The sequence below is a fragment of the Cataglyphis hispanica genome, chromosome 16 (assembly GCF_021464435.1).
Source record: "Cataglyphis hispanica isolate Lineage 1 chromosome 16, ULB_Chis1_1.0, whole genome shotgun sequence".
Classification (NCBI taxonomy): Eukaryota; Metazoa; Arthropoda; class Insecta; order Hymenoptera; family Formicidae; genus Cataglyphis; species Cataglyphis hispanica.
Window position 1 is genome coordinate 5,635,318 of NC_065969.1, and position 15,188 is coordinate 5,650,505.

The 15,188-nt window shown below is 33.1% G+C and overlaps 1 protein-coding gene across 3 annotated transcripts; it reads right to left on the reverse strand.

Annotated features, from left to right (window-relative positions):
- Positions 1-280: 280 nt before the first annotated feature.
- Positions 281-15,060, reverse strand: LOC126855494 (synaptotagmin 1). Of its 3 annotated transcripts, XM_050603185.1 has the most exons (11): positions 15,015-15,060; positions 14,351-14,527; positions 8,548-8,668; positions 8,216-8,338; positions 7,666-7,811; positions 7,486-7,584; positions 6,830-7,024; positions 6,466-6,642; positions 6,023-6,274; positions 5,491-5,708; positions 281-5,156 (listed from the first exon to the last, which is right to left on the reverse strand). In XM_050603185.1, exons 3-10 carry the CDS (start codon positions 8,663-8,665, stop codon positions 5,514-5,516), a joined length of 1,305 nt encoding a protein of 434 aa, XP_050459142.1. In that variant the 5' UTR covers positions 8,666-8,668; positions 14,351-14,527; positions 15,015-15,060; the 3' UTR covers positions 281-5,156; positions 5,491-5,513. The 3 variants fall into 3 exon arrangements, with proteins under 3 accessions (XP_050459142.1, XP_050459143.1, XP_050459141.1); XM_050603186.1 differs by lacking the exons at positions 14,351-14,527; positions 15,015-15,060 and adding an exon at positions 12,602-12,963 and having other exon boundaries at positions 7,486-7,578; XM_050603184.1 differs by lacking the exons at positions 14,351-14,527; positions 15,015-15,060 and adding an exon at positions 12,602-12,962.
- Positions 15,061-15,188: the final 128 nt, after the last annotated feature.

The following is a 15,188-nucleotide window of genomic DNA, read 5'->3' on the forward strand; positions in this document are numbered from 1 at the left end:
AGATTCGCTTTTCTTCCTCTTTTTCTCTCTCTCTTTCTTCAATTCGATGCATTCACAGAATCGCACTTGATTCGCGTTCCAGATCGTTCTCTCGAAGATCGCACGTTTCGTGATGATATTCTCGAAATAGACATACACAGTGAATCGTAAAAGTACATCTTTTCCAAATGTTGTCTTCAAGCGATTGATACATTTTAGGAGAGATATTTCGGGATTCCATCGATATTATATGTATCATGAGTTGCGTTATATACTATATATATAATATTCGGGTGCATGGTCGTGTGTACATCTCTTTATTTTCACTTCGTTCTCTCTACGAGCCTGCTCGGACAGATCGCAACTTCCTCTCCGTACGATACAGAGTATTCACACGTACAATTTATTATATCACGGTGCGTGTTACATTTACCTTCTATTATTTCAATCACGACAATCGACGCGTTTTACTGCCTCTAATTAAATATTACTTGTAAATGGGTAGATGGGATGAGATACTCGATATCAATGTTAATATAGCGAGCGACATTGTACATATAGGACGTACATGGTTCTCCTTATACCAATTCCGTTCTCTTCGATAGCACGCTTGTTGTCTCTCTCTTTTTTTTTTTAGTCCCCTCTTCGTGTAATGTGAATACAGATCTATCTTATTTGAAGTACGGAAAGTGCAAAAAGAAGCGCAGTCGAAGAGAACGGATCTATCTCTAGCTAAATTTTTAACTCACGATGGCGCCGACCAGGCCGTCAATGGTGAAAATCATTTAATATGATTATTTCAAAAGTGAAGGGGAAAGACATTAGAAAATTATGCTTGCACCCGATCATATTAATAATGATAAAATTGAAAGAAGACATCTATTTTTTTTGCGAAAAAAAGAATTGAATACTTTTGATTCAGGGAGCGTAAAAAATGTTCCAATTTTCTTTCTCTTTTTTTCTCTTTTATCTTCCTCTCTCTCATAATGACAGATTGACAATTTTGCAATCATCGGCCGGATAAATTAATACTACAGTCATTGTCCCCAGTCGACGCCATTCAATCATTTTTCAACAATATATATTAATTCGTGAATTCTCATTAAAGTAGTTTAAGTACAATGCTGCTGAGTAATAGCGTGCTATCGCACATGCTATATATTGTTATATTATCGTTTAATTCGATAATTGGTCCTGGATAAACGGTAGAACCAAACCCGAGTAACGCATAAATAAGAGAGGTCTTTCATGATCGCAATCTCGGAGGTGAAAAATTCGGGGGAAAATTTTCCTTCAAGGCCTACTACAAGACACACTACGTGACTAAAAGACTTTACACACCGCTATTCTACACTCTACTTCTCTCTCCAATCGCTCGACGATCAGATTAATGAGTTGTTAAATATGCGCGTTGTGATAATTAATGCGATAATTGTGTTGCTTTAGATGGATTCCGATCGCCGATGAGATGAGATCTCTGATCGGCGATTACGATTCGCAAGGTAAAAATATCTTTTTAAACGGCTGATAATATTAGCGGTCTATTACTAGCGTGAATTTCCAATTTTCTTATTCGATCTTATGCTTCGAATTGAAACATAGCGATGAGAATAATATATATGACATCATCAAAATTGCTCACCGAAGATATAAAACTAAATCATTGATGGAATGAAGAAAAATGAAAAGTTAAGAATCCTCGCTATAAATGGGATTATTTTAAGAGCTAAAATAATTTAATTTAATTTAAAAAATTAACATTTTCAAATAACATTTTAAAACTATCTCATATTAAAATCCTCTTGATGTAAATTCTCATCATTACGTTCTCATCATTTCCGAAAGTGATGAGTCATTTTCGTAAATGCTGATGAAGATAAACTTGGATTTCGGTAACACAGCTCTCGTTAATAGGATAGATATACAGATGGATATATTATCGAATTAATTTCGAAACATTGAGAGATACGGGAAAAGGATTCCGAGAATACCTTTTTAATGGCGTATCCCCCTTCCTTTTCCATCCCGCGTATAAGATAATTTCATTCTATAATAAATTACTTTAATCTTCATTTGTTATAACGATAATAGATATATATATGTAACGCGTAATTATATAATCTTACATATCGAGTAAACGCTACGATACAAAGCTAAAATCAATCGATATCGCCAAATAGTCTCCATTCTCGCTATCCTTGGTTATCATTAACATTATTATGATTATTATATATTTATCATTAGTTATTATTATATATTATCAAGAGATCATCCATATCGTTATACTTGAGATGACCACGTCTTTTTCTATTGCGCGATTAAGAAAATAGCGCAATTATTATAAAAACTCTAATAAGAATTTGGTTACAAGGATTCTAAAAGATTCTAAAATTCTATTAAATATTTGTTACAAGAAAATATATAAAAGCGGTAATAAATCATTTATGTGTAACAGAAAATAAATATATTTTATATATACAGGTAAAGGGACAAAATAAATTTAAAAAAAATTTGTTGATAAAATATACACATATTATAGTTGTAAAAAGAGAAAGAAAATTAATATTTGCTTGATTAATGTATTTTTATAATATAAAAAAATAAAAGATTCTACATAATTTTTGTAATCTGCAAAAATAGTTGAAAGAAAAGCAAACGCGTTCGCGACGACCAGGATTGGTGATTATCTCAAATATATCATTATCGGACGTTATCGTATTCTTATATATCATATCGTGACTAGAACTTGATATAGCATGTATAACTTCTCTCTCAGAGGGGGCGTTAAAACTAAAATTGCATTAGCTAATAACATAAAATCGAACAGTGAAAACTGACAAACGGCGAGGAATCGTAATCTCTGAAAGGATGTCTCTCACAGCTGACATACTTATGTATATTTACAAAAGAAATTAGACTTTCAATTCAATTAGACGAGAAAGAGAGAATAGAGAGAGAAACGAAGAAATCTTCTTTTTAAAATCAACGACTTTGACCAATCGTATTAAATTCAGTATTTTCCGCGATTAAAAAATTTGTCGCAAAAACAAACAAGTTATATTTTGCGCAAAAATGGCTTGTTCACCAATAAACTTATGTTTGTAGACACATTGGAATATCCGCAATTAATATTATTATAGAATTTTGCTCTATATTTTTATCATACCGCGATGCTTGTACAATCCTTTCAATTTCCTCGTTTTCCGTGCATCTGTATTTCACATTGATCGTAATTTCCCTCGGATATCCAAGGATATCAACATGAGACACTGCTGCTTCGATTGCTCGACGATATTATGAATGATTAATGGATGCGGATTAAGTCGAGATGAATAGGACCGTTCGCGATTTACGACTAAAAAACGATAACAATATCTGCAGATAATGTATAACTCGCAATATAATTTATATTATGTGTACAATAGAATATATATATATATATATATATATATATGAATATTTTACACAGTTACATGCAGATGCGAACGTCCGTCATATATCACGGATCACGAGTGATGGATGGATGACGAGTAGAAAATTGCATAATAGTCACGCGAAAAGCCAACGTACAATTTCGATATACGATACGATTCTTCTTTTACAAAAATTGGGCATAGTCTCGAAGGAAATGGTGAAACGTTACAAACTCAATTTCTACAACGAGAATTTTCTTGAATTATTTTAGATGCACTCGACATTCGAACCAATCCATCAGAATTGCATCTCTTTATTTTTTTAAATGTTTTATGCGACGATATATGAATAATCATAATAGGACTAAAACAATTAATAAACAGTTAATAATGTACTATATAATAAGATAATAGAATGTAAATTATATGCAATTTGTTAAAATATTATTTAAACAATTTTATATTTTTTATATTTTTCTTATTTAATAGCAAAAAAATATTTTTTGGTCGCCTTAAAAATCAAAAAATGATTCTACTCGCATGCTTCGTTTCGTATCGTGGATCGTTCTCCGTACAAGTGGCATATAATGAGTGGAGAGTCATCTAACTATAGCACACGGGGTTGAATATCGTCGATTCAAGCATTGCCTGTTTGCACGAAAATATGCCGAGATGTTGTTTTATTTGAAGATCAATAAAGAAATGTCCATGAGCAAAGCTTATGCACGTTCACTGAGCCACAATGTGAGCTTTCGAGCGCACGAGAGAGTTCAGTGCACGACGCGATCTCGATTCTTTTCGAAGAGATTCAAAATAACGCAATGGATTGTGAAAATGCATGAAATGTGATGGCCAGTAATAATTTTTAATTTTAATTAAAGGTCTTGGTAAAAAGGAAGAGGAATGGTACAAAAAAAATGAAAAAAATTAATAAATTGAAAAAAAATATTATACAGACATATATGTATACTATAATTATGTTTATTAAAGGAAATAATTTTACAACTGTCCAAAATTTCGAAAAAAATAATTTTATATTAATTCAATTATAATTTCACCTCTTGCCAACATTTATTACTTTGTGTAACACTTTCTTTTACCAAGTCCCTTAATTAATAATCATAATTCATATTTCGAAGTGTTTTGCGTATTCGATGTTGTCATCCATCACTATTATTTCGCACACAACTGTCAACGTTTACACCATTTTTGCTACGTGTTTCTTCGCTTGAAAAAAAATTATACCGCTACTTTTACGGACGATACAACCGAAATAGTTAAATATAATATTTGTAACATGAACGACGCATTTAGAGAAAATTTATGACGGAAATCTGCACCGATCGGCCGAACCAAGATGGAAGCCTATCTGCGGGATATCTAATGATGTAGATACTTTTCGGGGATATATATATTTTGTTTGTAAATATTCAACATTTTCGTTTCTGTTCAATCGATATCTCAAAAAGGACGACGCGTTACCTGAAATAATTTAACGTTACATCTACAGAGAGAAGTATATTATAGATATACGTATATATATACAAGACACTACACTCTCCACATGGGAATTATTTTAATGTTAAATCCTTCATGGTATTTTTATTGTTTAATTAATCATTAATATCTATTAAGTATGTATTTGTTATCTCTCTCTCTTTGGATTTATTCGCTTTCTCTTTTTTCCTCCCCTTCCTCCCTTTCCTCTCTATATCCTCTACATCTCACCTATTCTTTTCCGTACCCCTTTCCCAATCAATTATCCTGTAAAGAGAGAGCCGCTTTCAGAGACAGAATCCTTATTACAAAACTTTTCTGGATCTTCGAGTAAGCAAGATAAAGGCAAAAAAATTGCTTACAGAAGCTAATTGATGCAGAATGTCCCAGAAATCGTTGATCTTGTGATTTAAATTTAGTCTTAATCAATCTTTGTTTTAATCTTAAATTTAATTTTTCAGAATCTATTAATGTTGTAAATTGTAATTAAGGAAAAATTCATTTCAAATTAGTCAAAAAATTAATAGAAGTAAAATTGGAATTTTGATTTATTCTGAAACATTCTGCGTATTCGATTTTGTATCGGTATTGAATTCCATACCTTAAACTGAAAAATCAACATTCTTAATCCTTCTTATCTCCGTCTTCGGGGTCTTTTAGCGTATGCCATTGAGCGATCGGGCGCCTGGGAGATGCCAGCATGTCAGACCAGTGTCTCAATTCCGTTCCGCTCGCATTATATCCCAGGACCACCTTTCCGATCGGTTCTGATGTGCCGATGCGATCGTAATCAACTACAGTGACGACAAGTTGTACTTTCTGGAATACCATACAGAATAAATAGTGTAGCAATTATTAAAATTAATAATCACATATTATTATCACTTTAATATATATTTTAATTGAAAAATATGAATATTATGAATACTAATGAATTGATATTATATTTTGCGGCCTATCAAAGACCAGTTATATAATGACTCTAGCGAAAAATATAACTTTGACAAAGTTAATCTTTATGCATTTCTCTAATATTTTAGTAAATTAAACTGTCACTGATTTGTGAATTAGCATAAATAAATATTTAAAAAAGAAAAATATTTTATAGAATTTATAAAATATATTCTTTCTACCTGTATCTGCTCAAAAGGTACTTCAAAGGTGAATGATTCGTTGTAATACGGATTAAGAGTGCATTTCTTGATCGACGTTTTCTTCTTCTTCAATCTCTTTCCATTCTGCATCAATGCAATTTTAACATAAGGATCCGAGAGGCCTCCAACATCCATCTTCTTCAGATTTTTAGCTTCCAGAATGACTACTGTCAGTTTTCCAGCGGTTGGTACATATCTCAATGAGAAGCATATATCTCCCAGCTTGTTATCCTGTAATTAACAAAAAAAATCTTGTTTGACAAATATCTTTAATAGGTTATAAAAATATATCAAATTTTTAATTATTTTTGTATTTAAGCGCCATTTTTCACAAGAAGGTCATTCTAGAAGAATTTAAGTTAATGTATTTTTCATTCTCATTATGTATTATCATATATTGTATTACAGTTTTATCGACTCACTTGTCCACCCTCGCCTTCAACACTCTGTAATTCTCTCCACTCTTCGATCGTCTGCGCTAAATCAACTTGGCAGAGCGGCACTTTAACTTCTCCGATTTGATCGTGTTTTGAAAATCTATCGAAGTCAAAGATGGCGAAGACCAGAGTCTTGTTCATGGCATCGGCATAAGGGACACTCTGTGATACAAGAACGTTCATCAATAACAACAACATTGCAGTAAATTGTATTTAGACAACTTTTGCATTTAGAACATAAAAAAATAAATTAAACTCCGAAGCTGTCTAAAGATCACATTCTAGATTAGCTATATAATTAATTGATCATTATTTTTTTTATTAGGAAAATTATTAATTTTTGACTGACCTTAAACGTGAAAGTCTCGTTGAATACCGGATTCAGTGTCTTTCTGTGAACTTTTGTCTCAAACTTTTTCTTCTTATCTGGCAATAAATATACTTTTACATATGGATCTGATGTGCCACCCATGTCCAATGCTGGCAATTCCTCAGCCTGGATTACTGTCACGGCGAGACTGTTTGAATTAAAATCGTATTCGAGCTGAAACCAAGCGCGTTCCACTTTTTAGAATGATCATCACATTACATTGCATATATGTATATAAAAATAAATAATAAGTTAAAAAACAAACAAAATTTAAAATAATTGTATTAATATAAAATAAAAAGTAATTAGAATAAAAAGAATTATTCGTCATTTGAAAAACTTGTTGAAGGTTTTGTGAAAAACATAATAAATATCATATTGGTACGATCTACTAATAAAAATCAATATTAGAAATATGATATATTAATGTTTTTAGCGTATTTTTCTCAATGTATATATAATATATGTATGTATTTGATTTAAAAAAATTTGCTGACTTGATTTTCCATTTATAACAATTGGAAAAAGATAAAGAGAAAAAAAGATAAACTAAAAAAAACGGTTATATAAAATAAAATAATAAAGAAAATAAAATAGAAAGATAAAAAATGCTAGATAAATGACATGATCTGTACCTTGTATTGTAGTCTTCCGAGTTTAACTTCGCTCTGCTTACTTTCAGCTTCGTCCGGTTCCTCTGCATTGTCCGTCAATTCTTCCATATCCGGCTGTACCTTCGCATATCGAAGTGGATTCCACGAGTGTAGAATGTATCTCTAACAGCTACATGAAGTCACGGCATACCGAATACATACCTTGTCTTTGTACGTGCTGCCCAAAAGCTGCACGGACTTTAGATCTACCGCGCCCTTCAATCCCTTCTTGCCATCTTTGGAGCGTCTCTTGCGACAGCATCTTCGTATACAGCAGAAGCAAATTCCGAGAACGATTACGCCTACTCCTATACAGGAGAGAGAAATGTAAATAAGCATTATTATAAAATGTCAGTATAGATTTTTGACATGCACACACCTCCACATAGTTGCATATTATATCTGAAATATCAAACAGGAAAAAGATAACATTTTTGTGCAAAATTTTTAAAATAAAATACATAGTAGATACGTAAAAAAATAAAATCTTTATACATGATCTTGTACTTAAATTAAATGACTGTATGACTGAATATAATGCATTATTTTGTTTGATGTTTAACGTTGTTTCGTGTCATAATCTGTTATAGACTGATCTTCCATTCACAAGCAATGAGGATTGATTATTCTTGATTGATTGAGATTAAAAGCCTTTTATGAGTGTGTGTGTGTGTGTGTGTGTGTGTGTGTCAAGGGGCATGCGCTTCTTTACCTATTAAAATAGCAACAAGACCCCAAGGTGGTATCCCCATATCCTGCGCGAGGTTTTCCTCGAACTCCACCACTTTATTCTTGAAGGATTTCGCCGCGCTTTCGGTAACGACCTCATCTGTTCCTGAAAGTAACACAAGTTTAATATTAAATTAATGCAAACAAAGATCAATTATACGCATGTTCTATAAAGAATACCCCGCTAAGTCCACCATATACGATTGTTAATAAATAACAATTAAATTTTTGTTCCCCGACACATGAGAAAAGAAATTTGAAAGCGATGATTATTCTTCAAAGAAAAATAAAATTAACGATTACAATAATACTTACCAGCCTTCTCTTCAATTTCTGTAGTGAAAAATATGTTGGAATCGGTGATACCAGCATCGCTAACTTCCTCGTTACGCGTCTCGGCAGGGTTCACGTCCCTTTTGACGAACGGTGGCATTTTCTGCGTCAGGAAAACATTATTACATAGTACACGACGATAAAGCACGCGACTAACAACGGACATTGCCGGAGATTTCGTAATCTACGAGCGCGTTTCCGGTGGTCAAAGCCGCATGCGTATCTCACTTTAAAGCTCGCCTCTATATAAGTCGACGAACGTTATTAACGAGCACGCAATACGATCCTCGTATGCGACGTCATAGAGATGTTTTATGGCACCAGACTGTTATTTATCAGAAAGTAGAAAATAGCATTGTAGCGTAAATACAATAGCCATTCATAAAATCGCTAAAGTCGCTAAAGAACTCCCGTTACAATGATATCGACCTTGGCATAATGAGGCTCAAAGACGATATTATTTAAAGGAACGTGACATTATGTGTTAGCTGTTTTTTTATACGAGAGTCGGGAGTCTTCGATTAATTTTCATTAGCAGAGCTTCCTCTTATGATCCAGGAATTATCGCGCATTTTCTGACAAAACCTCGGCGACAGCTTTGTTATTTTAGCGTCTCGATTCTCGCAACGACAGAGAACAATTGCTGGAAAAGGTTGCTGAGACAGGTCGCTGAAGGCGAACAAGTGTGATGTACATAGGCGATACATTGCCACGCACGACGATATATTATCGAACTGCGCGTGGGAGTTTATGCGCTTCACTCTATAACTAAACGACATAAGAAATAAGATGAAATGAGATGGAAGAAGATACGACGAGTGGGAAGATATAGACTTATATACGAGAAAGAAGCAAGAAGTAAAAGAAACGAGAAAGATAAATCAGCACGAGGAATTTGAGTCCGAATAACGTGAAAGATTTTATGTTAAATCATCCTTTGATGATCTTAGGACTCTAATTTTAATAGAATGTTGAGAAGAGAGAGATTGCAAAAAGAAAAAAATATGTAATTAATTTGCAAGAATGTAATTTAAACATATGTTTAATTCCTATACTTTTTATAAACAAGATATATTATTAAACATATTAAAAAATCTTAATATCTCAATATTAAAGTTAAAGAAGCCGTCATTACTAAACTTAAGATAAACATCTCAAATTTGACATCATATGTCTGATTGCAAAACCATCAATTTTTCTTAATTGTTCATTTATTCGCAATCAAAAATTGCATTTACATTCTTGCAAAATTGCAACAGAGAATTTCAATTAACGATACAAAGATTCGCGCTATCTTTCTATCTTATTATATCTGCATTCAGACGCGCAAGTCTGCTATTAAACAATATTAAAAATTATTTCAGGCGTAAAAAATTAATTTATCGTATAATACATTCAAACCCAGCGCTGCGAAAAGATTAAAATATTTCCGCTACTTATTTCGTAGCTAAAATTCTTTTTTGAACAAATATAAAATTTATTTGTACCAGAAATTGTATCGCTATCAATAGCATCGTTTGCTTTGTGTACCTAAAATATATATATAAGTTTAACACAGAGATTTTTTTGTGAAAGTTTGAACGGCACCAACGAAACCCTTTGATGAAAATAATCGAAGATCCTTTACTGTTCTATACCATTTATAAACCTATCATCAGTCATAGTAAAAGCTCACGTCCTAAGTTCTTATAATTAGGCAGACGAGCCTTGCTACGTGTTAATTAGGATGTTGAGGACGGATGTCTAAATGGCCCCATAGATGCGCGCGTGTGCGTAAATGAGCGAATATTTAAAGCGCGAATCAATACAACTTGCTACTGATAAGTAGATCGGCTGATATCGTCTGCAATCACCCCTTAATAAAATCAATTCGGTTATTCCAACAAGAGAACTATCAAAAATCAATATAATATACAAAATCATATATTATATTATTCCATAAATCTTTAAACAAATGTATAATAATTTTTAGTTGCGTTTATTGATAATGTAAATTTTTTTACATATATGTATATAACGTGATAAGTTTATATTATTTTCTTTTAACGCCACGTGTGCGTCATTTTCTCGAAATAACAGGAGATCCATTTGATAGCAATTCTTTAACGTCGTACACGGAAGTCGCTTTCTCCTCTCATCTTCGCGCGTGAATATCTCGACAAAAATTTTCCGTAAGCTACTGACATAATAGTCACGTAGTTGGGACATCTGTCACACGAACCTGACAGGCACTTAAACAGTTGAAAAAATGCACGGTGCAATTTATTACAACAGTACTGTGTAATTTCGCAAACAATTACGAGTGTGCGGATGCATTCGCGATCACATGATGAGGAATGTCAATAAGAAGTTCCAACAAAAATGACATTTGAGTGTATGACAAAAGTTTATTTAAGTGCGCAGATCTCTCTCAACTCAAACATTTTCTCACACATATACAAATGTGATTAAGAGTACTCGGATGCAATGTACAACATGCGCACGAGTTGTAAGAAGTTAGATATAAAAGATATAAAATATTTTTTTTACATTTAAACTAATGTTAAAATAATGATTTCGAAAAATTTGCGCAGCTAATTTTGTCAATAATTATCATAAGATTGCAGAATGTTTAAAATATAAAACTACCGAAACACAAAAAAAACCGGCTGTCAATAGTATCTTCCCTCTTTAAAAGATAACGGTCATTCGACTATCGACTGGCCTACATCCTTCTCAAGGACGGCTACAGCACGATCGTTCTTACAGTACCCAACGCCCTTTTCATGAATGAACATCCTCCCATGACTGCTATAGCATGAGAAAAAATGTTTGCGGAGAGGGGAAAAAAGATCTTCCGCCAAACGTAACGTATATGTATGTACGCGAATACTATGACATTCGCGTACTACGATACGCGCAGCACTGATATATACCGATATTTAAAAACCGCTAATTATCCTGTCAGAACAGTAGCCCAATTTTTTGGGTATCATAATAATTAGCGCGAGTTCGTTAATAAATACAGTACCTTGCCGAAATTCACCGGTACTCTGTGTTATCGAAGATTTAAAAATCTCGTACTTCAAAAAAATTGCAATTTGACGATGCTTAACATATCATGAATATCGCGGAGAAAATTGTGAATCAAAAAATTTCGTATGTTTTATTACCTGGCAAAAAAATACAGTTTTATTATATATTTTATGGGGTGAATATTTTTAAATATTTTTAAATATTCATAAATTTGAAAGATATATATTAAAAATTAAAAAAAATTAATTAAAATTAAAATGCGCAATATTCTTCTGCTAGTACAGTGGTGAAATTTATAAATTTTTATAATTTGAATTTGAGCCATTATAAAAATTATGTTAGTTAAAATTTGTTAGCAATATGTTAATTCCATTTTCTATTAATTTTCTATTCTTTCTAATTCTTCTACGAATTATCGTGCGCGTGCTATTATTACAAATATCAATAATAATTAAATTCGTCAAGAAACGTCCGAAAATAAAAAAATAGATTCTTTTATCTATCTATAATCATATTCATGACGGGTCTTATATTCTTACAATTTTTCTCCCTTCTGACTCTGAGAAAGCTTGAAGCAGATTTATTGATTGCTATAATTTATCCAAATTATTCCTGATTTTTTTTGACATTTTTGAACCGGAAAAAAAATTGCGCATGAAAAATACACGCAATGCATAGTTAACAAAAAAAAGCCAGAATCCGAAAAGACAACGGAAACAGGAGAAAATTGTCTAGTAGACTATTTCCGGAAGGAAGCGATTATATCGCTGCGACCGAAATGTTTACCCTCCCGTACAGTTTACTCTTCGAAATTTGTGCCACTATTCTCGGCACAGATCTCGCCGAAGAAACAGATAATAATTAACAACTTTATACGCGTTTCTGTCAACCGAGGTGATCAGCAAGGGTGCGTTTTCGATTATATCTTCGCAAAGGGTGATCGATTGTTAATTTTATATTCATCGCGGGTTGGTGAGCTGGAGAAATGAACAAGCTTTGATTCGTTTAGAATGGTACTCACGACACGGAAGCTGTTTCAACGGGTTCTATATGCACTCTATCTCTCTCTATCTTTCTTCTTTCTTCGAGCTATTTCCACCCCTGGGCGTTACTCGACGGCGGCCTCGACTCGGCTGTAACTACTTGACGGATTTCTCGCGTTCGAAAGCTCGAACACAAAGGCGAAAAAAATGTGCGGAACAAATTTTATCACTCTTTCAAATATTTTACAGACGCATGGCTACGTCGTTCGCGACGATAACGGTCAAAGGGGACGAAAATCTATCCTGCCACGACGATCACTCGTCGACGACGACGACGAGGACGGCGACGACGACGTGCCGAGTGCGCCTGACTGGTGGTGGTGAACGCGCGAACATGGCCGCCCGACGTAAATCGATAAAACACGTTACGTTTTCCGGCGGCGGCGTCTCGACGCGCCGTTCGGAGCCGATGTTCTGCGTCGTTTTCTCACCCCCGTTCCCGCAGTCCGCACTTCTAGCTTCGACGACGACGACGCCGAGGAACGAGTGCCGATCGACGTCATAGATGCGCGCGGACGTTCGATATGTAAAATGGTATCCTTCCTATTCGAAATATTTTCGCCGTTTTCCGGTAATGACGATGATGTTTATCAGTGACGTCACAATCTGTTGTGATTTTAATTAACGGTTCATTAGTTTTTCTTTAGCTTTATACTGAAAAATAATAAAAGAGCAAAAAGTGATTGAAGAACAATTCACACGGACAGTTAATTATAATAAAATTAATAATTAAAAAACCATTTTTCTCTCCAGTAGACGTCTTTCATTTAAACGCGTTTGACGCCATTGCTCTTACACAAGATTCTTGACGCAGATATAACTTTTAATCCTGTTTAGAAATTCGTCATGCATTCGTAATTATGGAAAATATTCGAGTACATTTTTTCTCATATTTATTTTGAATTCGAGAATATGTAAAAGAGTTCTCTCTTCTTTAATAAATAAAGCGTATATTATGAATCGGTCTTTTCTGAACAGAAGGTATATCGAAAGGGAAATATTACTTGTGTGTGTATAATATGTATATACATATATATATATATATATATATATATATATATATATATATATATATGTATATATATATATATATATATATATATATATATATATAATATGTGTGTGTGTGTGTGTGTGTAAAAACAGAAAGAAGTATAGTTCTCTGTGTATAAAACTAAGGAACGCCTTAATTTGACACATTTCCGAATCTATTTATTGCGACAGAGATCTTTCGATATTTATGATGACATCAAGTTGCGTTCTTGAACTAAAAATGAAATCTTTCGATGAATATTTTAGGCATCAAAAATAATAATAAAAAATAACTTTTCAAAAAAAATATAAACTAAAAATTTCAAAAATAATTATACACACAGATGTAGTCCAACGAAACAGAATAATTTGTAATATTGTTAGTCATTTCTGCTATGATACACAAAGTTTCTCGATTTTTATCCACAAAATATAATAAATAATTAACAAAAAAAAAAAAAAAAAACGATTCTCGTCTTAATTTTCGTCAAGAGAACTTGAGTATCTGAGTTTCTGTTATTTCTGTTATTCTCTACTAAATCGGACAATAAAAGTTGACAATTCTTACTTGCTTATAGGTCGTGCGCGGCAATTCGTATCCGAATGCCATTTTAATAATATATCGTACGTTGTATCAAAATAGTAATTTTAATGGCGATATATTGACGACCAGGCTAATATAATCTAGAACTCACATGCGAATAGGCGGCGATTCTTTCCGAGAGATGAAACGTTGCGATTGGAAGGAAATCGATCCATAATTTTATTCCACTTTCTCTTCCTGTCTCTCTTGCTCTTTCTCTCTTTCTCCCTCTCACGTAGTCGAGTAAAAGAGACTATATAAAACTTCGTAACTATGTAAATTCTTTTATCTAAAATAGTAACGTGCTAAAATGAGTATAACTTGCATTTATACGTTATCTGTTTATATACAGAGATGTAATCGCAATATGTGATGCAAAGTCATCACGAGAAACATATATACGACACGAAATATCAACTTCCTCATTCAATCGTATATCGCTGACGCGGCAGACATTCCGTTAATGGGAATTATTAGTTTCATTTATCATAATTAATTCATCGACATTCATTCATAGAAAAATTCTAATTAACATTTTGATCAACATAATACACTCTCTAAATATGATTTATTATACTTTAGACGATAAAAGTGAATAAAAAGCGCGCGGGAGATTCCAAGTGAAGCATCTGATTTTTCACGCGAGATACGCGTACAATTTGAAGAATATCCATATGTATTAGTAGACAATCGTCAAGTAATCAAAATATATAGCGTTTACGAACTATATACAACTTATATTGCCTTATATATTATATAAATACGATATTACATACCTGTTCCTCAAATCCGTGATCTCCCGCCAGCCGCCATAGTGAAAAAGATCGCAACAATGCGAGTACTAACGGTCCCAGATTCCTGGGTAAAACAGAGAGAAACTACGTTATCGATTATATTCAAACTGTCGGTATATAATCTCGAGAGTTGGCGCGAAGTGTCTGGATGAACTT

Coding starts and splice junctions, on each gene's coding strand:
- LOC126855494 (XM_050603185.1), bottom strand. CDS start 8,665: ATGCCACCGTTCGTCAAAAGGGACGTGAACCCTGCCGAGACGCGTAAC. Junction 7,812..8,215: donor TCTTGTTGCTATTTTAATAG/GTAAAGAAGCGC, acceptor TCTCCTGTATAG/GAGTAGGCGTAATCGTTCTC. Junction 6,275..6,465: donor TTGAAGGCGAGGGTGGACAA/GTGAGTCGATAA, acceptor TGTTAATTACAG/GATAACAAGCTGGGAGATAT.